The 23075-nt window shown below is 32.8% G+C and overlaps 1 protein-coding gene across 1 annotated transcript in view; it reads left to right on the top strand.

Moving 5' to 3' along the window:
• CHIC1 (cysteine rich hydrophobic domain 1) overlaps nt 1-21692 on the top strand; it is a 36403-nt gene extending 14711 nt beyond the window's left edge. Inside the window, exons 3-6 of the mRNA XM_010982079.3 lie at nt 1595-1750; nt 13649-13705; nt 13965-14024; nt 15335-21692. Of these exons, the coding sequence (XP_010980381.2) occupies nt 1595-1750; nt 13649-13705; nt 13965-14024; nt 15335-15385 (324 nt within the window). The 3' untranslated portion in view covers nt 15386-21692. The remainder of the gene's footprint in view (nt 1-1594; nt 1751-13648; nt 13706-13964; nt 14025-15334) is intronic.
• The last annotated feature ends 1383 nt before the right edge of the window (nt 21693-23075 follow it).

The following is a 23075-nucleotide window of genomic DNA, read 5'->3' as shown; positions in this document are numbered from 1 at the left end:
TTTTTCTCACTTTATAGATGGGAAACAAAAACTCAGAAAAATTAAATGAATTTACTTGGATTTTTCATAACTAATAGGAAACTAGAATCTAGATCTTAATTTATTGTCTTAATGTGCTTAGCCTATTGGTATTTTCAGTTATAAGGCATGGTTCTCTGCATTTACTTTCATATTTGCCCCAGAAATTTAGCCATTGAAGTGGAATTCTGTTTACTCAGTGATTGTCTTTAGGTCATATTGAAGAATGAAATTAGTTAACTTTCCTCCTGAAAATACAGTTTTGAGCCTTACAGTTTCGCAATTTGTTAACATATTAGGAAGAAATCAAATTTATGGGTTAGGCAATTAACATTATTGAGTGGCATGAACAATTCTAATAAAGATGATATAATTACTGAATGTTTTAATCATGATGGTATTCTGTGGTCATGTATCTTTGTAACATCTTCTAATAAGTGTGTGTTTTGTAGTATTGATTCTAAGAGAGGTCTAGTAAAAGACAAAAATGCAATAAATTGATTCCTCTAGTACAGTTTTTACTTGGAAGAGTTGCAAAGGTCTGTATTTTTGATATCAAACATGCTTAATGGGGTTTTTATTTTGCAGCAGCTTTTTTTTCCTAACAACGTTGTAATTTTTGCTTGTACAGCCAGATGCTAGAATTTTTTCCCCCATAATTTCCCATAAATTTTACAGTTGGACAGCTTTCTAAATGAAAGGGAATCATTTTTGTGATCTGAAATTGTGGTTTCACTGAAAGCAGACTATTTTGGGTATACCTTTGAATTATATAACCTTCAAGCAGAATTTTTGGTATAAATCTGATTATGCCTGTCACGTTCTTGCCTTTGAACTGACTATGTCATTGTCTACAGAGAGGTGCAAGCACCTACTTCAAGGAATGGAGGTAATAATTTAAAATACTCAATTTGTATATTTAAGGATTGCTCATCTTCCAAAATTTATAGCAGCTGTGAGTCCATTTTATGCTGAATATTAAGATCATTTTGATGTAATCACTCCTCACTGTCTTTTGTTAGTGTAGCTTTTCCCTACAAACAATGGCAAGTGTTAAAATTGTTATGTTGCAAATTTGCCGGGGAGAAAAGGTTTGAGAGCTGCCATTTTAAAAGTAATCCAGGAATATTGCCAAAATCTAATTTTAATTCTATTTCCTCTGGTAGTATTTAGGTTTTTATTGTTCTATTATGCTTCTAGTTTTACTCAAGCTTTAGTCAGAGCTACTGAAGACGACAAATAATATTGCCTTAATAATGCAAACATTTGGTAAGGAAATTACTTGATGAGTATCCTTTGCTACCAATTTTATTTTTGTCATTTTATTGTTGATAATTTCAGAAGATTGTTTTTGAATGTCAGAATAAGTTCTGTAAACACAAAATTACATTGTTTTGCTTTCTAGTGTCATCCAGGAGTATATCATACATACTTATAGGGGAAGATAGGGAGGAAATATATTTAGATATGTGTAATTCCTTAAAGTATTTGTAATAAGACAAACATTTTCTTTAGGTTTAGGGATAAATAGTAGAAAGCTGCCCACAAATTGTTAAAGATTGTGCCCTTGTTGTAGGTGGCCCCTGAAGAATTTAAGACCAGCATTGGCCGTGTGAATGCATGTTTGAAAAAGGCTCTCCCAGTCAATGTGAAATGGCTGCTGTGTGGTTGTCTCTGCTGCTGTTGTACACTGGGTTGCAGCCTGTGGCCTGTTATTTGTCTCAACAAAAGAGTGAGTAACCATTTTATTGTGTAATAATAATGAGCTCACATTTGTTGAACACTTGCTGTGCGCCAAGTACTGGACATGATTGATTTAATTCTCATAACAATGCTATCCTTATTCTAGAGATAAACTCAGGGACAGAGAGATTTAGTCATTTGACCAACATTTATCAACACTTCACTTGATATGGGCTCCCATCATTATTTTAAATATCTGCAAAGTAAAGTGGAGTACTTAAGGAAATATAAGTGTAACTGGGCAACCTATTCTTGTTAGAAAACCTGAAGCTGTGATTTAAAGTATTTCCAAGCCACAGATAGATAAGAGAGCTTCCTCTGATCTGAAGAAAGGCAGAAGTGAGAGTAACCTACAAAGTTAGTGGGGGAAATCCTGCTTAGTTTTGAACATATTGAAACAACATTGTAACATAATATTACTAGTTATGTCATCAATTTAAGACTATTATCGTAATCTCATCTTCTTTTAAATTTTGTTTTGCTCTTTAGAATGTGCTTTCCCTAGTAGAAAGCTATCTTTAATTTTTTTTAACGGAAGCCAGTGAAGAAAATTAATTCATTTTACCTGTAGTTCTTTTCCCTGTACCACACTGATGATTTCATTTAAACGTCTGAATAATAATTAGTCTTCTGAACCATATTCAAAATCACAGCATCTCATGGGGGTATAATTAGTGGTGCAGTTGTTTCATAAAAACCAAAAATGTTTCTAAGAAGTACTCATTATTTTTCCCTCTCCATCTCTCTGGTGCCCTCCTTAACATCTACTTCAAAAAAACAAATAGCAAAATTCTGCCACCCCTATGACTTTTTGAATAGGGAAACTAGACATTATATTAATTCCCTTGGTCATGACCAGTAGCTCAGAGCTTTATTTTAAATAGAGCTTAGTTTATTGTTTGTCAAAGCATGTACAATATTCTCAGATGGTTTTCTATACGTTAAAAATGTGACAACATACATTTCTTTCCTTAATTGTCATATCTTACTTTTAAAAGTTATAAATCAGTAACTCTAACCCATACCCATTATATTTAAAGCCTCAGTGTAAATTCATTATGAGATTTTTCATTGTACAAATGTGGTCAATTTCAATTACCTAAGAACAGATTTTTTTTTGTTATATTATCCAAGATCTTTTTTTCAGATGACATGTTTACATCTTTGCCTATTTATTAATACCTCTGCCACAGGGCCTGAAAAAGAAGCAATTTATTCAATCATGTGATTTTAGTATGAGCACTTCTGATATGAGATTAATACTGATGCTGTGATTTCTCCCTATCCCCCATTACTTTAGTTAATTAAAAATTCACACTGAAATTGAGATATCAGTGTATTCTTAGATCACTAATCTGTCAATTTTAAAAGTTTATTTAGTACAGATTTGCAAACTTGTCCTGTGGGCTAATATATCTAGCTTGCTCTGCTTTTTAAATTTTTAAATCAATTGCTGGCATTTAAAAATTAGAATATTTAAAATAAAATTTGAAATAGCCAGCGTCTCTTGTAAAATCTAAAGATCTGGCAATATTGGACCCACATGCCTATATTTCAGCAGTCAGCCCTTGCTGAGTGGTGACTGCATCCTTTAAATAGGACATGCGGCCCCTGGTTCACCACAGAACTACCCAGCATTTACATTATCTGCCTTGCTCTGTACATTTTATAGTTATGGCCCTTGATTTTGTACATACTGTGTTGTTAACACACTAGACAATGAAGCACTAAGCACTGGTAACCTTGTGCAGGACACTGTACTTTCTGGAGCCTCAGTTTCCTCACCTGTAAAATCAGATAATATTACTCACTTTTAAGGCAGTTGTGGTAAGAGATTTAAGGTGCCTCACTGCTTTTTTTTTGTCCACGTGGAGAAATAAAAAATAAAATTCAACAGTTTAAGAATTTTTATGCCTTCACTACCACTTCCTGATCTGTAAACTAAGTAGTATAGACTATAATAGTTTAATTGGAAAGATAAATAGCATTCATATAGCCTAAATCCCTTATTTTGCAGATGTGGAAACAGATCCAGAGAGGGAGAAGTAACTTTCTCAGTGTCACAATGTAAATGGCACAACCAGAAAAATAATTTTTGTTTTGTTTTTGTCTCTTTTAACACTGTATTCTCTTGACTACATCATGTTTCTTAGGCAAAATTTCCTATTCCTGAGATAAGAAACATTAGGATAAGTGGTATGATAACAGTCAGCCCACTGAATTCTAATTTTCTAGTAGAGATTGGCAAACTTTTTTTTAAAGGATCAAATAGTAAATACTTTAGGCTTTGTGGGCCAGGGGTCTCTGTTGCAACTACTTCACTCTGCTGCTTTAGTGTGAAAGCAGCCATAAACAATACATAAATGAGCGAGCGTTACTGTGTTCCAGTAAAACTTTATTTAGAAAAAGAAGCAACAGGCCAGATTTGGCCTATGGGCCATAGTTTGCCGTCTTGCTCTAGCCATCTCTAAGAGGGTATCTAGTTTTATGGAAGTCATGTCTGTGTTCATCCACAAAATAAAATGGAAATAATATGATTACTCTGCCCTGTGTCACAAGGTTGCTGTGTAAATGAATGATTGTAAAATGTTTCCAGGAAAAGAACTTGTATGTAAACAGTCTGCCTTGTGAACTTTTTTTTATTCACCAGTATACTGGACGTTTTTCCTAGCAAATTAGTTGAAAACAAAGAAATACAGATCAGAATGTCCTGAGCTGCCCCTAGTCTCTCTTGGCTCTGGTAGGATTCTGTGGCTACGTGATATATGTAATGAAGGCTTTCAGTTACCCATCCTTACATTTACCACTGAAACAACTGTGATGTTACTGTCAATTTTCAGGCCTACTCACGCCACCATCATTACAGTTGAAATTACTTTTAAGCTTTACCTTTTTTGCTCTGTTATTTGCTAAATTGAAAGGGCTGTTCAGACGGAGGGGACTATTATATCAGTCTCGCAAAATGAAAATGACATTGTATTCCTTCTTTTATGATTTGTAGTTTCATTCCATTGTTACTGGAGAAGATATTTTGTATGATTTTAATCTTTTCAAATTCATTGAGGCTTGTTTAGTGGCATAACATACAGCCTCTCCTGGAGAATAGTCCATGTACACTTGAGAAGAAATTTGTATTATATTGTTGTGGGGTGGAGGGTTCTGTGTATGTCTGTCAGATTGAGCTGGTTGACTGTTGTTCAAGTGCTACATTTCCTTATTAATGTTCTGTGTATTTCATCTATCCATTATTGAAAGTGGGGTAATGAAGTTTCTATTATTGTAGAACTGTTTCTCCCTTCAGTTTTGTCAATTTTTGCTTCACATATTTTGCAAGTCTGTTGTTAGTTATGTATATGTTTATAATTGTCATTTCTCTTTGATAGATTTATATTTTTATCAAAATATATTGTTATGGAATTAATGTTTTTGTTCCCTCAAGTCATATGTTGTAGCCCTCCTCTCTAATCTGACGGTATTTGGAGGTGGATGGTATTTTGGTATTTGGGAGGTAATTGTGTTTAGATGAAATCATGAGTGTGGGATCCTCATGGCAGAATTAGCGCCCTTATAAGAATAGACCGGAGAGCTTGCTCTCTGTTTCTCTACCATGTGAGGATACAGCAAGAAGTAAGCTGTCTACAAGCCAGGAAGAGGGCTCTCACCAGATCCCAATCAACCTTGCCGGCGCTCTGATCTAAGACTTCCCATACTCCAGAACTCTGAGAAATAGGTATCTGTTGTTTAAGCTACCTTGCATGTGATATTTTGTCATAGCAGCCTGAGCATATTAAGACATATACTGTCCATCTTTTTCTCTTGTAACACTTTTTTTTTTCACTTAAAATCTACTTTGTCTGATATTTTCCACCCCAGCTCATTTTTTGGTTACTATTTACATAGAAAATCTTTTTCTATCCTTTTCCTTTCAACCTATTTCTTTCTTTGAATCTAAATTGAATCTCATGTAAACTCATGGATCATGTTTTTAAATCCATTCTGCTAATCTCTCCCTTTTAATTGAGAGTTTAATTTATTTGTATTTATAGTGATTAATAAAGTACCCCAGACTAGGTGGCTTAGACAACAGAAATTTATTTCCTAACAGTTCTGGAGTTTGAGGTCAAGGTGTTGGGAAAGTTGATTTTTTTTCCTGAGGCTTCTCTCCTTGGCTTGTAGATGGCCGTTTTCTCCCTGGGTCTTCACCTGGCCTTCCCTCTTTACGTGTCTATGTCCTGATCTTTTCCTATAAGGACACCAGTCATATTGGATTAGGGCTCACCCTAATTATCTCATTTAGCTTAATTACCACTTTAAAAGCCGTATCTCCAAATATAGTCCCATTCTGAGGTACTGTTGGTTGTGACACTTCAATATATGAATTTGGGGGGAGCATAATTCCATCTGTAATGGATAAGGAAGGACTTCTGCCATTTTGCCTTTTGTTTTCCATGTGTCATACCTTTTTTTACTCACTTTTTTGCTTCCTTATTTTATATTTAATTGATTTTTATAGTGCACCATATGCCTTCTCATTTCCTTTTTTGTATTTTTTTAGTTATTTTCTTAGTTGTTGCCCTGGGGATTATAATTAATATCTTAAACTTGTTACACACTAGTTTGAATTAATACCACTTTAGCTTCAATAGTATACAAATTCTGCTCATATACATCTACATACCTCCCCATATATGCTTTTATCACAAATTACATCTTATATATTATATCCATTAATGTAGATTCATAATTATCATTCTATACATTTGTCTTGTAAATCATATAGGAAGAAAACACAAGTTCCAGAACCAAAACACAATACTAGCCTTCATATTTATTTATGCAGTTACTTTTGCTAGTGTTCTTTATTTCACCATATAGCTTCAGTTATCGTCCAGCGTTCTTTTATTTCAGCCTGAAGTACACTTTTTAGCATTTCTTACAGGCAGTTCTAATACTGAACTCCCTCAGTGTTATCTAGGAATGTCTTAATTTCTCCTTTTTTTAAAAGGATAGTTTTGCCAAATATAGAATTCTTGGACGACAGGTTTTTTTTTTTTTCTTTCAACACTTTAACTGTGTCATGCCACTGCTTCTGGACCTCTTGGTTTCTGTTAATCTCTGCCTGTTAATCTTATTGAGGATCTCTTTACATAACAAGTTGCTTCTCTATTGTTGCTTTCAAGATTTCTCTCTGTTTTTGGCTTTCAAAAGTTTGAATATAGTTTCTCTCAGTATGGGTCTCTTTGAGTTTATACTACTTGGAATTCATTGAACTTCTTAGAGTTTTCCTTTTTTTCTATGTGTGGACTCAAATTAATATCTGGTGTCCCTTAGTTTCAGCCTGAAGAATTTCCCGTAGTATTTATTGTATGGTGGGTCTGCAGATGGTAGATCCTCTCAGTTTTTATCTAAGAATAATGTCATTTCATCTTTACTTTTTTTATGTAACATTTTAATTAGTAGACTATATTTTGAGCAATTTTAGGTTTACAGAAAAAAATGAGAAAAAAGCTCCCATATATCCCCCTTACTCAACCCCCAATTTTCCCTATTAACATCTTTCTCTATTGAAGTACAGTTGTTGAAACTGATAAACCAATATTGACACATTATTAACTAAAGTCCATAGTTTATGTTAGAGTTCACTCTTCATGTTATATGTCCTGTTGATTTTGACAAATGTGTAATGACTTGTATCCACTATGTATACCAAACTATCATTATGTATAGCAATGTACTTTGGTATTTTAACCTTGTATCCTGCAACTTTCCTATAATTGCTTATTAATTTAAGGAGTTTTGTTGATTTTGGATTTTCTACATAATCATGTCATCTATGAAGTAAATTTTATTTCTTCTTTCTCAATATGGATATCTTTTCTTTTCTTTTCTTATTGAATTATCTAGGACTTCCAGAATGATGTTGAAAAGTAGTGGTGAATCAAGGGAATACCTTTGCCTTGTTTCTGATCTTAGTGGGCAGACTGAGTTTCTCACCATCAAGTATGATGGTACATGTAGATTTTTTATAAGATGTTCTTTATCAACTTGAAAAAGTTCCTCTAGTCCTAGTTTGCCGACAGTTTTTGTCATAAATGGTGTTGGATTTTGTCAAATATTTTTTCTGCATCTATTGATGTGATTATGTGATTTTTCTTTTTTAGCCTGTTAATGTGATGGCTTACATATTAATTGATTTTCCAATGATGAACCAGATTTGCATACCTGGGATAAATCCTACTTATTGTAGTGTATACCTTGTTGTATTTCTTTACTAATGTTTTGTACAAGGTTTTGTATCTATATTCATGAGAAATATTGATCTGCAGTTTTCCTTTCATATAATACCTTTGTCTGTTTTTTGTATTAGGGTAATACTGGCCTTATAGAATAAATTAGGAAATATTCCCTCTATTTCTGTTTTCTGGAAGAGATTGTAGAGAACTGGTGTAATTTCCTCCTTAAATGTTTGAACCCATCTGGGCATGGTACTTTCTCTTTAGGGAAGTTATTAATTATTGACTCAATTTCTTTAACAGATATAGGCCTATTCAGATTATCTATTTCTCCCTGTGTGAGTTTTAGCAGACAGTGTCTTTCACACAGTCAGTCCATTTCATCTAGATTATCAAATTCATGGGTGTAGAGATGTTAATAATATTCCTTTATTATCCTTTTAAAGTCTGTGGCCTCCATAAGGATAATCCTTATTTCTGAAACTTTGTAACTTTTTTGTCTTGTTTCTTTTTTCAGTTAGCCTGGCTAGAGATTTATTAATTTCACTGATCTTTTCAAAGAACCAATTATTTATTTTGTTGATTTTCTCTGTTGAAGTCCTATTATCAGTTTCATTCATTTCTGCTCTAATTTTTATTATTTTTTTCTTCTTATCTTGATTTGATTAGCTCTTTTTACCCCCTAAGGTGTAAGCTTATATGATTAAGTTATTTCTTCTTTTCTACTACATTCAGTGCTACAGATTTCCCTCTAAGCATTGCTTTTACTGCATCCCACAAATTTTAAGTTTTGTTTTCATTTTCATTTAGTTCAAAATATTTAAAGATTTCTCTTGAGATTTCTTCCTGACCCATGTGTTTTTTAGGAGTGTGCTGTTTAATCTCCAAGTGTTTTGGAATTTTCCAGCTATCTTTCTGTTGTTGATTTCTAGTTTAATTCCATTGTGGTCTGAGAGCATACATTGTATGGTTTCTGTTCTTTGAAATTTGTTAAGATGTGTTTTATGACCCAGAATGTGGTCTGCATTGGTGTATGTCCCCTATCAGCTAGAGAATCATGTGTCATTTGCTATTGTTAGATAAAGTAGTCTGTAGAGGTCAATTATATCCAGTTGATCACTGCTGCTGTTGAGTTCAGCTATGTCCTTATTGACTTTCTGCCTGCTTGATCTGTCCATTTCTGACGGAGGGCTGTTGAAGTCTCCAACTGTAATAGTGGACTCCTCTATTTCTCCTTGCAGTTCTATTAGTTTTTGCCTCACATAGTTTGATGCTCTTTTTATTAGGCATATACACATTAAAAATTGTTATGTCTTGGAAAATTGACCCTTTATCATTATGTAATACTTCTCTTTATGACTGATAATTTTCCTTACTCTAAAGTCTGCTTAGTCTAAAATTACTAAAGTGACTCCAGCTTCCCTTTAATTAGTTTTACTGTGGTATATCTTTCTACATCCTTTTACTTTTAGTCTCTAGTTTATATCTTTATATTTAAAGTGGGTTTCTTGTACATAGCACATAGTTGAGTCTTATTTTTTTATCTACTCTGACAATCTATCTTTAATTGATGTGTTGATCCCATTGATATTTGAAGTGATTATTGATATAATTGGATTAATATTTACCATATTTGTTACTGTTTTCTATTCATTGCTCTTGTTCTTTGTTCCTATCTCTGTCTTCCAGTCTTTTTCTGCCTTCTCTGGTTTTAATTAAGTATTTTTGTATGATACCATGTTCTATCCTCCCTTAGTATATCAGTAATCCTACATTTTAATTTTTTTAGTGGTTGCTCACTAAAATGAGCTTGTAATATATACATATACATATGCAACCAATCCAGGTCCACTTTCAGATAATACAGTACCATTTCCCAGGTGGAACAATTAGCTTATTACAGAATATTCCCAATTCTTCCCTCTCATTCCTTACAATATTGCTGTCATTCATTTTACTTATCTAAAAGCTATAATCATTGAATACATAAGTATTATTTTGAACAAACTATTGCCTGTTAGACCAATTGAGAATGGGAGAAATAAAAGATTTTATTTTACCTTCATTTATTATTTCTCTAACGCTCTTCCTTTATTTAGATCTAAGTTTCTTACCTGTAGCATTTTCCTTCTCTCTAAATTAGAATTTAACATTTCCTGTAAGGCAGGTCTACTGGTGACAAATTCCCTTAATTTTTTTGTATGAGAAAGTCTTTATTTCTCTTTCATCTTTGAGGGACAATTTTGCTGGTATGGAATTCCAGATTAGTAGTATTTTTGTTTTAACAATTTAAATATTTCATTCCACTCTTTTCTTGGCTTGCATAGTTTTTAAAGAGATGTCTGATGTAACTCTTATCCTTACTCCTTTATATGTGAAGTATTTTTACCCTTGGCTTCTTTCAAGATTTTTCCTTGATTTTCTGCAGTTTAAATATGAGATTACCAGGTGTAGATTTAGGGATATTTACCCAGCTTTGTATTCTCTGAACTTTTTCAGTCTATGGTTTGATACCTTTCAGTAATTTGGAGAAATTCTATTGTCATTATTGATTTAAATAATTTCTCTGCTCCTTTCTGTCTTTACTTTCTAATATTTCTATTACGGATCTGTTGCCCCTTTTGTAATTGGCCCATAGTTCTTGGGTATTGTGTTCTTTTTTATTTTTCTTCTTATTTTTTAGTTTTGGAAATTTCTGCTGCTACATCTTCAAGCTTCATTGATTTCCTCAGCCATGCCCAGTCGTTGATGAGCCCACCAAAGGCATTCTTCAGTTCTGTTATGATCTTTTGGCTTTCTACCATTTCCTTTTGTTTTTTTCTTACAGTTTCCATCACTCTGCTGACATTATCCATCTGTTCTTTCATGTTACCCACTTTTTTCATTAGAGCATGTAGTATATTTATCTTTGTCTTGTTAATTCCCAGTCTGATCATTTCAACATCTTTGCCATTTCCGAGTATGGTTCTGATGCTTCCTCTATCTTTTCACACTGTCTTTTTGTCTTCCACAGGGCAGGGCTGTGGATATGGGTGTAGTGTCTCGCTCTAGTATCAAAGCTTCCTACTGTTTTAACCTATTTTCCATAGATTTTGTTGAATAAATACTTCTCAATCTGTATTAAACCCTTTGATCTAGAACATTTTGAATGATTGCACTTGCTAATATTGATCAGCTTGATAGTTGTCTCTCCAGGGAAGAGATTTCCCTGAGGTCCTCACATAGCCATTCTAGATGGGCTCTTACTATCTTGATGGTATCTTTGACACACAAAAGCTTTTAATTTGATTATGTCAAATTTATGACTTAAAATTTTCTTGCTTATGCCTTTTGAATAATATTTAAGAGGGCTTTGCTTAACTCAAGATCACAAAGATGTACACTCCAGTGTTTTCTTCTAGTTATGTTACAGTTTCACTTCTTATGATTAGGTCTTTGGTCCATTTGGGGTTAATTTTTGTGCGTGGCATGAGATAGGAGTCTGAATTCATCATTTTTCTGTAGGATATCCAACTTTCCCAGCACCGTTTGTTGTAAATGCTATTACATGAGTTTTCCAACTCATGAATATGGGATATTTTCCATTTATTTACTGTCTTTCTTTATTTTAGCAATTTTTTTGTTTCTGATTTATACATCTTATACTTTTATTAAATTTATTCCTAAATATTTTATTCTTAAACCTATTGTGAATGGAATTGGTCTTTTACTCCTATTTTCAGATTGTTTATTGCTAGTGTATAGAAATACAATTGATTTTTATATATTGATCCTTGTATTTACTTTTGTATCTAGTGTGACAAATGTTCACAAACTTAATGACTTAACACCCTTTTATTATTTCACAGTCAGAAGTCTGGGCATGGTGTGGCTCCATTGGATTCTCTAATTAAGATCTCACAAGGCCAAAATCAAGGTGCTGGCAGAGCTGCATTCCTTTCTGGATATTGTCAGAAAGAATTTACTCCCAAACTCATTCAGCTTTCAGCAGAAATCATTTCCTCCTTATATTTTCTATGTAGACCTTTCCATCTTAAAGCCAGCAATGGTGATTTGAGTCCTTCTTGTGTTTCAAACCCTTCTGACTATCCTCCCGTCAGCCAGAAAAAAATTCCCTGCTTTTAAGAGCTCATGGGATTACATCATTTATGCCAAAATAATCTAGAATAATCTCCCTATTTAAAAACCAAATAATTAGTAACTTTAATTACACCTGCAAAATAATGCAAAGTATATTTGCAGTATAATATAACATAGTCACAGGTGTAACACCAGGAAATGACGATCATATGGACCAGAATTCTACCTACTGCAATCTTGTTTCTTGCAAACTTGCTGAATTTATTTATTAGTTCTAGTAGTGTTTTAATGGATTCCTTAGGGTTTTCTCTAAACAAGATCATGTTGTCTGCAGATGAAGATAGTTTCACTTTTTCTTTTCCAATCTAGATGCCTTTTATTTATTATTTTTGTCTAATTGCCCTGGCTATAACATCCAGTACAATGTTGAATAAAAGTAATGGGAGGAGACATCCTTGTCTTGTTCCTAATCTTAGGATGAAAACGTTTAGTTTCTCTCCATTTAGTGTGATGTTAGCTGTAGGTTTTTTATAGATACCCTTTATCAGGTTGAGGAAGTTCTCTCTTATTTATAGTTTTTTTAGGATTTTTATCATGAATGAGTATTGTATTTTGTCCAATGCTTTTTCTAAATCTATAAAGATGATCATATGGTTGTTGTCCTTTGGTCTATTAATATAATGTATTATATTATTTTGTTTTTGTGTTCCTGGGATAAATTCCACTTGGTCATGATACAATCTTTTTCATAGCCAGCATGGTTGCTGATCAGGCCCACTGTAAATGAGCTGAATATAATTGCCATTGATTGTTAACTTACACAGTTGAACAGGTTTAATAGTTTCTTATGTTGGTACTTTGGAAATCATTTCTGATACAGTCTGGTTGTAAATCATTTAATTGTAAGGAGTAGCTTTAAAACTTAACAATGCCTACTAGTCTTTTTTATAAGAAACCTTATAAATCTCTTCCATTAAGAGTCAAAAATACCTAACAATCTTTAATTTTAATACTCTTGAAGATTCTGCAAACTTTTCTTACTCCTTGCAAAATACATGCACTCCAAATGGAGAAACTCAGTCTCTATTATCCTGTTTATTACAGTGTTCCTTCTCTTGTTTATATTTTTTTCCTTTAAATACAAGTTTTCTGACTGGCTGCTTTTAATATGTTCTTTCAGTGGAAAGTCTGTTGTATGGTGGCTTGCTTTATTCAACCTGTAGACCCTGACTATTTTTCAGGCATTGTGCTAAGAGCTCTGATAGGAAAACTTTTTATGAGTAACCAGATTAGCTTGGCATTTTACATGTGTATTGAAAAAGTAACCCTGTGAAAAGGTATATGAAAATCTAGGTTAGGTTCATAAATGGACTACTAGCAATACTGGCAATGTTTTCATAATAGTCCAGTGAGTGGACTCACAACACAGAGTGATTTGTACATATTTCATTTTGAAAAGAAGAACAAGAGGAGAAAAAAATGGAATCTTACAGGTAAGCAGACAAATACAGATGCTCATAGTTTACAAAACTCTTCCAGTCATCTTATAACAAAGTATCGATTCTTTCTTTTAGACCAGAAGATCAATTCAGAAGTTATTAGAATGGGAAAATAACAGATTATATCACAAGGTAAGAAAGTTTAAGCAAATAAGTGTCCCATTTATATATTTACATTATTAAATTGAAAAAAAATGGGAATTTTTCAGGCTACAGAAGCATGGATTAGAGAACTAATACTCAATTTTTAATGTATACTCTTTAAAAAGTATTTTTAAATGCTGTGTTTTATATCTTATTCTCAGGATGTTGTTCAGTGATTTATTGAAATGTGTAGGTAATAATTAGTATAAATTGATATCAAAATTCTCAACAAGCTGTATTTTTGTAGCTTGCTTTGCACTGGAAGTTGACTAAAAGGAAATGTGAAACTAGCAATATGATGGAGTATGTAAGTATGCAGTTGTTTTTAATTATATCTTTTTTGGATTCCATCCTAAGTATTACATTTTACTGTATTTATCACTTGTCAAATCTTTTTTCTACCTACTTTCTCCTCAGCCTGAACTTTTATCATTTGGAACATAGAGGTTTCCTTCCACTTTCTTTAAATTTGTAGCCAACATAAAATAGCTTGCAAGCTAACAGTTATTTAGATCTTAGAAAAATCTTAGCTAGTATGCTCAGTTGAAAACATTGTACAACCTTAATCTTCTTTCAACACCCGTGCAAACCATTGCTTATGGTGATGGGCACAGCTGCTGTTGAATAAAGTATTTCTAAATGTAATCTTGTCAAAATTTTACATAAAATAGGAATTGACTTCTGAATTGTGTATTCATATTCCTGGCTTTTTTTTTTTTAGCTGATATTTAACTTTCAGTGAAGAAACTATAGTCTAATTTTTTTTTTTACTGAAAGCTATGCAATCTTAATCATAAATTCACATATAGCCAATGTGACAAATTCAGGATCACTAAATCAAAAAAATATGAAATTTATCCAAGCTTTAAGTTGCTGACATGTAGTATATATTTAATAGTAAACATTCCATTTCCATTTCATAAATAAGGATTATGATGGTGTCTTTCTCTACTTTGAATAGTTTTGGGAAAAAATGTGCAAATGATCACAAGTCTAAAATCCTCTAAAGATTAAAACCTTATATAAACATTATAAATTTATATAAATTCATAAAAACCTTAGGTTTTTATTATTATACTTCTAAACCTTTTTTAATTACAATATTTTAATTTTAATCAATCCATTTGGGTACTTTATTATTTTTTACAAAAAACTTCTAAAAGATGGTAATACTCAACCAATATCAGCTGCTTTAATTGAAAAAGGTATAGATGTAATATATAATATATATATATATAAGTATTTTTTTCTAATCTGTATAGTCCAGTTTTAATCCCTTCCACTTTGCTAAAAAAAATGTGGGGTGGAGGGAAGGTGAGAAGTAACATTAAAATATAATGGGGTTTGCTTTTCTGCACCTAAACAAATAATTATTGTAAATCAGGTAATAAAAACTATTAGCTACAGTAGGTATTATGTTTTCCAGTTTATTTGCCAATCTAATGATAACTTGTGGTAAGTTCTTATTATAACTGTTTTATATATTTCACTTGCTTTATAGTACAGGACCAAAATATAGTCATGTGAAAAATGATTATAGATTTTCTGGGTTATATATAAGTTATAGTAAATGAAAATTATTTTGTCAATATATTCTTGTTTGTTTTTATTTTACAGGTAATACTAATAGAATTTTTACCAAAATATCCCATATTCCGACCTGACTGAGGAATTTTATTCAGTCACTTCTGTATTACCTGTCATTTCCTACCCTTAGTGCCTTGTAGATGATTTTGGAATGAAGATGGTCTCCTTTGCTGTGTTCAACTTATTCTTTATAATGGTAGAATATTCTCCTCACACTTTTATTTGTGTTGGTTTAAGAAGAAATTTTGCACATCTTTTTTTGTTGTTGTTAAATGAGGCTTGTGTTTTGCACTGTCAATTTTTAAATAAATACACACACATACATATATGTATATGTATATATATATAGTTGCCACTAAAAATAAAACATCAGTGCTGGTGTTTAAAAAACAAAAACATGTTCTGAGCATGCTGCCTTATAATTTTCATACTCACTGTTTCTAAATATGCATCATTTTTCTAGGCTACTTAATGCTCTGTAATCCTGTACTAGACATACATAAATAAGCTTTTGGTAGCTTTTAGAAATGATTTTACCCTTACCTGCTTTTAAAGGACATGCAATTAGTAGCACTGGTTTTGTCCTGCACTTTGCTAAATTATCACTTATGTCAGTGGATAAAATATTTAAACTCCTAAAGACTTGTAAATATTGTCTATTCGCATATGTAAAACGTGATATGCCGTGGTTTACAGAATGTAATGTTACTCTTACTGTTTTGCCAACAATTCTGCGTAGATTTTAATACGAATGAAGTTTGCAAGCATCCTTTTGAATGTATAGACTGTTAACATACTGTTTTATGGCAAAGCCATAGTAAGTATGTTAAAAATTTCAGGTGTGGGCAGGGCTGCCCTTTGCAATGAGTGGGATTAAAACTGAAATCACTGTCTGAGATAGTCTGCATTGCACCTGAAACCAAGAACCTTATTTTTTTTCACTTAATTCAATAAATCCCATTTTGTCCTCCCTTCCCACCCCCGAAAGAATTCATGTGACTCTTCTGATGCATTTCACAGCCTCACTCTCTTCGTTTCTTTCCCTTTATGTATCCTTTCCCTCATTTGGAAATATACAGAATTATGACCTGTAAGGAATGTTTCAAGATTTCAGATGTCTTAGGAAGTGTCTAGACCCCCATAAAAGCCACTTGTAACCCATTGTTGGTGTTAAGATATTATACTTTTAGAAAGAGGGAGAGCTCATTGAAAAGCTGTACCTAAAGACTATTTAGTGGCTGATTCATAATTGATAAAATATTCTTAATCCTCTTTTTGAGGATCCTTTTTGAACATTTGGATGTTATTAACGAGGAAAGACAAGTGTTTAGATGGAAGTATTTTAGTTTATAAATTAGCCACACATGTAGCCTTTTCACTGGTATGTGCATATTTCTCTCTTTCTCTTCACATTATTATGAGTGAGAGCACCACACTAATTCTTCTAGAATTTGAATTTTTAACATAATGAAAGCTTTACATTGCATTAATTCAACTGCAAATTTTGCCTTTACATAGGCATTATTTGTAATTCCTAGTGCTAAAAATAAATTAAAAGTATCTGGGACGGAATAATACTTTATCATCTTAATGCCTTTAGTAAACTTTTTTAGGCAAACATTCATCCCAATGACGAGAACAATCATTTCTTCATACGAGGCCAAGCCTTTTAAAGCCACTTTTAAAATGTATCCATAGTCCTGGACCAGTAAAAGAAGAGGGGAAAAAAAGAGACACTATTTGATATGTGACTATAATTGTTTGCACGCACACTTTTCCACTTCCCTCTGTAGAAGCCCATTACCCTCATGCCACCCAGAATCTCTAACTTTTAATATACTGTGTGTGCCTGCAAATATCATTTGTCTGTCTGCTGCAAAATCGAAGGTGTATTTTTATAGACAAAGTGGAAACCTCTGAAAATGCATACCAAAAGTCTTGTTTTATAGCTGAGGTCAGGGAAAAATTATATCCATGGTTTATGTTCCAGCTAGTATCATCAGGTTTATGCTTCAAACTGTGACAGTTTAATACCAAAATTAATTTCCAGCATAATACAAAATTTCTAATTATCACTGATAGAATAATTACTTTTAAGTGTCAACCCTTAAAATTTCATTTTTTTCCTGTAAATTTAGAATTTGGCCATGTGATGGTCATAGTAACTTTTTCTGCCATGTATAAATCACACTGGTTTTGCTCAAAAAACAGCAGGAAGTGAACTGTTTCCATAAAACAAATATTGAGACAGGAATAGAGTGCATATGGAGGTGACAGAGTATATAATTCAAATTACAGTAGTATTTATCATAAAAACCATTTACTAGCATGTGTAAACTTAATTTTAAAATCTGCTCTAATGGCTCTTACATTTATTGTATTGTTCATTATGCTGGTTGACTCATTTTCTTGAACCACTCAGAATATACCCTATTTTCTTTTTTTCTGTCTTCTATGACTGCTTTTTCAAACTATTTTCCTTTGGAGGGGACTGATTACCAGTTGGGTTTTGGAGTGTTTTGGGGGGGGTTGTTTCCTTTTCAGTGGTATTGGCAGCAGTGAATGCTGAAATGACAGAGTACACTGTGGGCATTAATTCCTCCCCCATTGACCTTTTTCTCTTATATCCTCAGGATAGAACATACTTGGACATTTCCATCAAGTTAATAAAATACTTTTGTGACAGTTGTTTTTAGATTGAAGAAACTAATTTTGAATTTCTTTGTTGCATAATATTTCTTTATGAAACCTGCTGTGGTTGTTTCCAGAGAAAATAACATGTACCTGCCAAAGTATATAAATCTTACAAAGTTTTGAGGTTACAAGTTACAACTGTTCCTGCTCTAACTTTCCTTTATGCATCTCCACCCCCATAAGTATAAAGTGAAAGAAGCTCTAACCTTTTTCAGCTACTTTGTTCCCTTCTACTCCTTATGTTAATGTAAGAAAGAGACCCTTGTAGTCAAATGTTAGAAGTAGATGGAGAAGTGCCTTGTCTTCTTTGAATAAAGATAACATTTTATGTTGAAGGAAGCAGAATGAATGAATTGGTAAATCATTAGATTTAAAACTATCCTTTTCAGGGGAGGGTGTATCTCAGTGGTAGAGCGCATGTTTACCATGCACAAAGTACTGGTTCAATCCCCAGTACCTCCATTAAAAAAATAATAATAAATAAAACCATCCTTTTCAGTTAAGTATAAGAATATTTCACTAGCATATTGTATTTCTTCTATTTATTATTTAAATCTGTTTCCTTGGTTTCCTCCAATCATGTGGTGTATCAGTGACAAAATATTACAGAACAAGACTATGAGTCACTTACAAAACTAGTATAATTTTAATACTAGTAAACATATAATTCAGCATGGTTCTGGATGAACAGTGGTCTTTGAAGCTCTACCAAAACCTGCTTAAGTATTTAATGCACAGACTATTCATACTATTATGACCTATAAACACTAATGTCTGATCAGTTAATCAGACTGTATTAATATTTAGCACTCTGCCATTTTTAATGAAATTTATTCTTATTTTTTCATAATTTGAGTGAAGTTCCTTAACATTTGTTAGCCTTCAAACATAGGGTTTTTTTCAAATGTAAGGGAGCTTTAAAAATCATTAGTATTTTAATCTTGTTTACAAATAAATCACCTCTTAAATCAAAACTCACTCCTTGAACCTAAAGCCTCCAAACAGTATTTCATTAGAATTGACTAAATTGACCTGAGAGCATATAGAAATTATGTACACCCATTTAATTGGAGCAGTTTCACATAGTGGAAGTACTTTTTGCTAATTTGATAATAAGATGCTCAAAACTTTCATTGAAATTAGGTCCTCCTATGCCTATAAAATTCTGCTTTAAAAAATCCATTATGCGACAATTGTGAAATTGTTCTGGTTTCTTTAAATGGTGAACCATTTGGAAATTTTCCACAGAAAATGAATAGATTTTATTAATAATATCTGTTCATGTAGTATGTGGACTGAATATAAGGAGATATATATAAGATAAGGAGATACATGTTTATATCTCCTTATCTTTCCCCTACTTTCTCTTTCCTGATTCTGAGCCAGCCTTTTCATTTTTATGATGGCAGCCTGAGAATACGTTCCATTTTCTGTGGACTTTGTCAGAGTCATACTATATGAGAAAATAATGTGCTCCAGGAGAGTCATTACATTACATTACATTGCATGTCAGTCTCTTCATCTGTAAAATCATGGGGTTGAACCTAGAGCTGGATGGAAAATTAGAAGTCACATAACATTCTGTGATTCTAGAAATCCTTAGGACATTTTTACTCTACAGAATCTCAGAATGGTTTTTCTCAAATCTACTACCTTTGGTGGAAACTCTCACAGTGCCTTGCACACAGTAAAAGTTTGATTTGCTAACTGGCTCCTGGCTAATGTTTGTTCGTATCACACAGACTCAAAAAGCCTGATGCCTGCTAGACCTCAGCCCCTCCATGGTGATAAGAATGATTGTAATTTCCCTAGGAACTCAGAACTGAGATCTGTGGGTTTTACCTATGTGGAATCTGACTATATGTAGTTGGTACCTGGGCAAAAATTATAGCTGTGACAACAATGGAGATACAAGAGGATTCATTTTGATGTAGATGTGAAAGAGTTTCATATCCTATCCAATATCTGCTTCAGTGTCTTATTTAGTTCCAAATCCTCAAAAAGTTCTGTTGGAACAAATTGATAATATTAGATGGAAAGGAAAGTGGTATAGAATTCAAACCCAAGTCACTTCTGGTTTAATTCTTAGCTCTGCTGCTTAATTCCTCTGTACCTCATGTCCTCATTGTGGAAGTGGGGACAATAATCTGGACCTACCTCACAGGGGAATTGAGGATTTTATTCATATATTAATGTGCTTTTGAAGTTGACTGAAAGATATATTGTATATCATAATTTTGTAATTTCTAAATAGAGTCCTTTAAGTCTATGTTATGTTTTCTTTCTCAGTCAAACCCTACAGAATGAGTATTGCAGTTAATCTATTTTGGGGATAGTAAATTTTGTTATTAATCCTGTACGTGTTAACATGGGTAATTGTGTTATGTTAATACTTGATTTAGGGAGGAAAAGCAGGTGGATATAAACCAATGGTTTTCATCTTGGGGCAGATGTCAATAGCGGTGGGGGCACCCTTGAACCTTTTTCAGTATTTCAAAAAGTACACTAGAAATCATACATTGATCCATAGTATTCCTATTGCACAAGCCAACTAAGACATAGTCACACATTTTGCTTATTTTTTTTTTCGATTTTGTTTAACACTGGCTATGACACACTGATCAGAAACTGTGAACGGCAGTTATGATTTTGATTAATTTTTTTAAAATTAGAAAGCCTATTACATTCAATTTAATAAATAAAATACTTGAAAATATGGGGAAGAAATAATAAAGGAATCCTTATGGTAAAAATGTTGGGAGCCACTTTTATAAAGGAACTAAGATTACTTGTTCTCCACAGGTTGCTTACCTAGTCCCTAAATAATGAAGTGCTAGATTATGTGTGTGTGTGTGTGTGTGTTGACTAGATTGGGCTGTATAACTTCAGGTTAGAATTTGCCTTCAGTTTTTTTTTTTTTTTTTTTTTCTGTTTCAGGATGATATAACTGAGCTAATTTGTCTGGGTGTGTATGTGTAAATCATACACACACATTACAAATGTGGAAAGTGTTATACTGCCGTGTTCTAGCATTGGAGTAAATATCAACTTCTGAGTCTCAAAGTAGTTCTGTGTATAAAGTTAACGTGATGAGTCAAGGCAATAATTTCTCAAATGTTCCTTTTATTCCTGCTTATTTTGTTTGCATCCATATTTGCTTAATGTTTAATTTTTCTGGTAAGCAAATAGGGTAAAATTGTTTTATGCCTGGACTTTGAAACAAGCTACAAATGTTTGAAATTATATAATCTAAAGGCTAGTTTGCCATTCTTGGACTAACCACATACAAATATGAATCTTGGCTGCAAAAACTGGAAATCCTGGTAGCTAGAAAGTGGGCATTGATCAAAACATCTGTTTGAAAAGCCTAGGATTTCTACTTGTTGGCAGAGGATTCCTTTTGGGACAGTTTTACCAGGAAAGGATAAAAGTGGATATGTCCATTTAAGCTGAGAACTGTCATGCATCTTGTATTGTTATATAGCCTGTGGAATGAATTCATTCATTTTTCTCCCTTGAGTTCGGGAGTGACTCCCCTGGAAGAACTCAACCTATATACAGCTGTGCCAAAATGAAGGATACCTGCCTCTCTGAAACTTTCACTGCTGCTTCTGTCGTTGTTCACTTGTCAGATATTAAATTTTATTATCTCAGGATGCAAAATTACAATAAAGTGCAAATCTATGTTAACGAATTGTGTGTTCTTTGGTGCATCTTCCTTTCTTCCTTCCCTTCCCTGCTCTCATCATTATAAGGTAATTAAGAATTCCTTCTAAGTTTTTTATTTTGCATATTGCCCCTTCACACATTTGCTAGTGTTATGTCTAACCCTGTAAGTAATTTCATGCTATATATGGGCTTTGGGGGGCCTTGATTGTGCCCAGTGATTGGCATTTGGCTAAGTAAGAATTTGTTTCTAAATAACATTGCTTTCACCCTGCATGCCCACTTGTGAACTATAAAATTAAAAGTGAAGTACAAGTGGAATTCCACCTTACTAAACATAATGTTTTAGTTCAAGAAATGTTGAAATGTGAAGCTATTTGGCAAAAATTATGACTTCTTGTTAGCAAATTATATAAGACAGTCAAGTGTTAATATATTTTACTTGAGTTATTACCCAAGGTGATTATCATGCAATAATATTAGATTTTTAAAACTTATCCCAAACTTTTGCAAATTTAGCAAAACATAACATAACAAGACAGTTTAATGTTTCCCAGTATCTTTGGTAATTGTACTGAGTATTTCAAAAAGACTTTAAATTTCAAAATGTTAAAGCAGAGATGACACACTTAAGAAATGTCTTAAGAGAAGTTTCATGTTTTGTTTTAAAATTCATTTTTTTAATTTATGAATGGAGAAAAATCTAAACTTCATTGATAACTTCTTGGATGTGGACTAGGATGTGCTATGTAGGAAATAGTTTTGCATTGCATTTTATATTGTTGTGGACAGAAACGACATGCCTTTGAATCTGCCATTAAATAATATTTAACACTTTATTTAATAGCATACTTCATGTACCTAAATGTAGGAAATTCTCTGGGGGATAGAGAATTCTCCCATTGTAATTACCGTAAATCTGAGTTGTAAACCCTGTTCAGTCACCTGAATGACCTCTAGCAAAAGGACACTCAGCCTAATTTTATCCATCATCCCCAAGGTAAGAAGTTGGGTTAGATCAAGGTTGCAAACTAAGCTATAGCAAGTCCTCAGACACATGTCTTTTTGACCCACAGAATTTTTTTGACACATCTTGAATTAATTGCCAGCACTTAAAATTAAGAGACTTCACAGATTTCTGGCTTCTCTAGAGAAATTCCACATGTGAGCAATTAGCAAGAGCTGAGTAGCAACCTGCCCCTTTTAGATGGAGCATTTAGTTTCTGTTTTTCCATGGTCATTACTATTTCCTCTTGTCTCCTTGAAGCTCAGATTATGTTGGTTTTCTTATGATATAGTTAAAAAGAAAGCAAAATACTTCTTGAACTCATATCTTTTTCAAAATGAAGGAAAAAAAATACAGACCATGATAGCTACATAAATATTTTTTTTAATTTGATTGGGTTGGGGG

Source organism: Camelus dromedarius, chromosome X, assembly GCF_036321535.1.
Source record: "Camelus dromedarius isolate mCamDro1 chromosome X, mCamDro1.pat, whole genome shotgun sequence".
Classification (NCBI taxonomy): domain Eukaryota; kingdom Metazoa; phylum Chordata; class Mammalia; order Artiodactyla; family Camelidae; genus Camelus; species Camelus dromedarius.
Note: the sequence above shows the minus strand (reverse complement) of the source record. Positions and strands in the feature narration are given on the sequence as shown.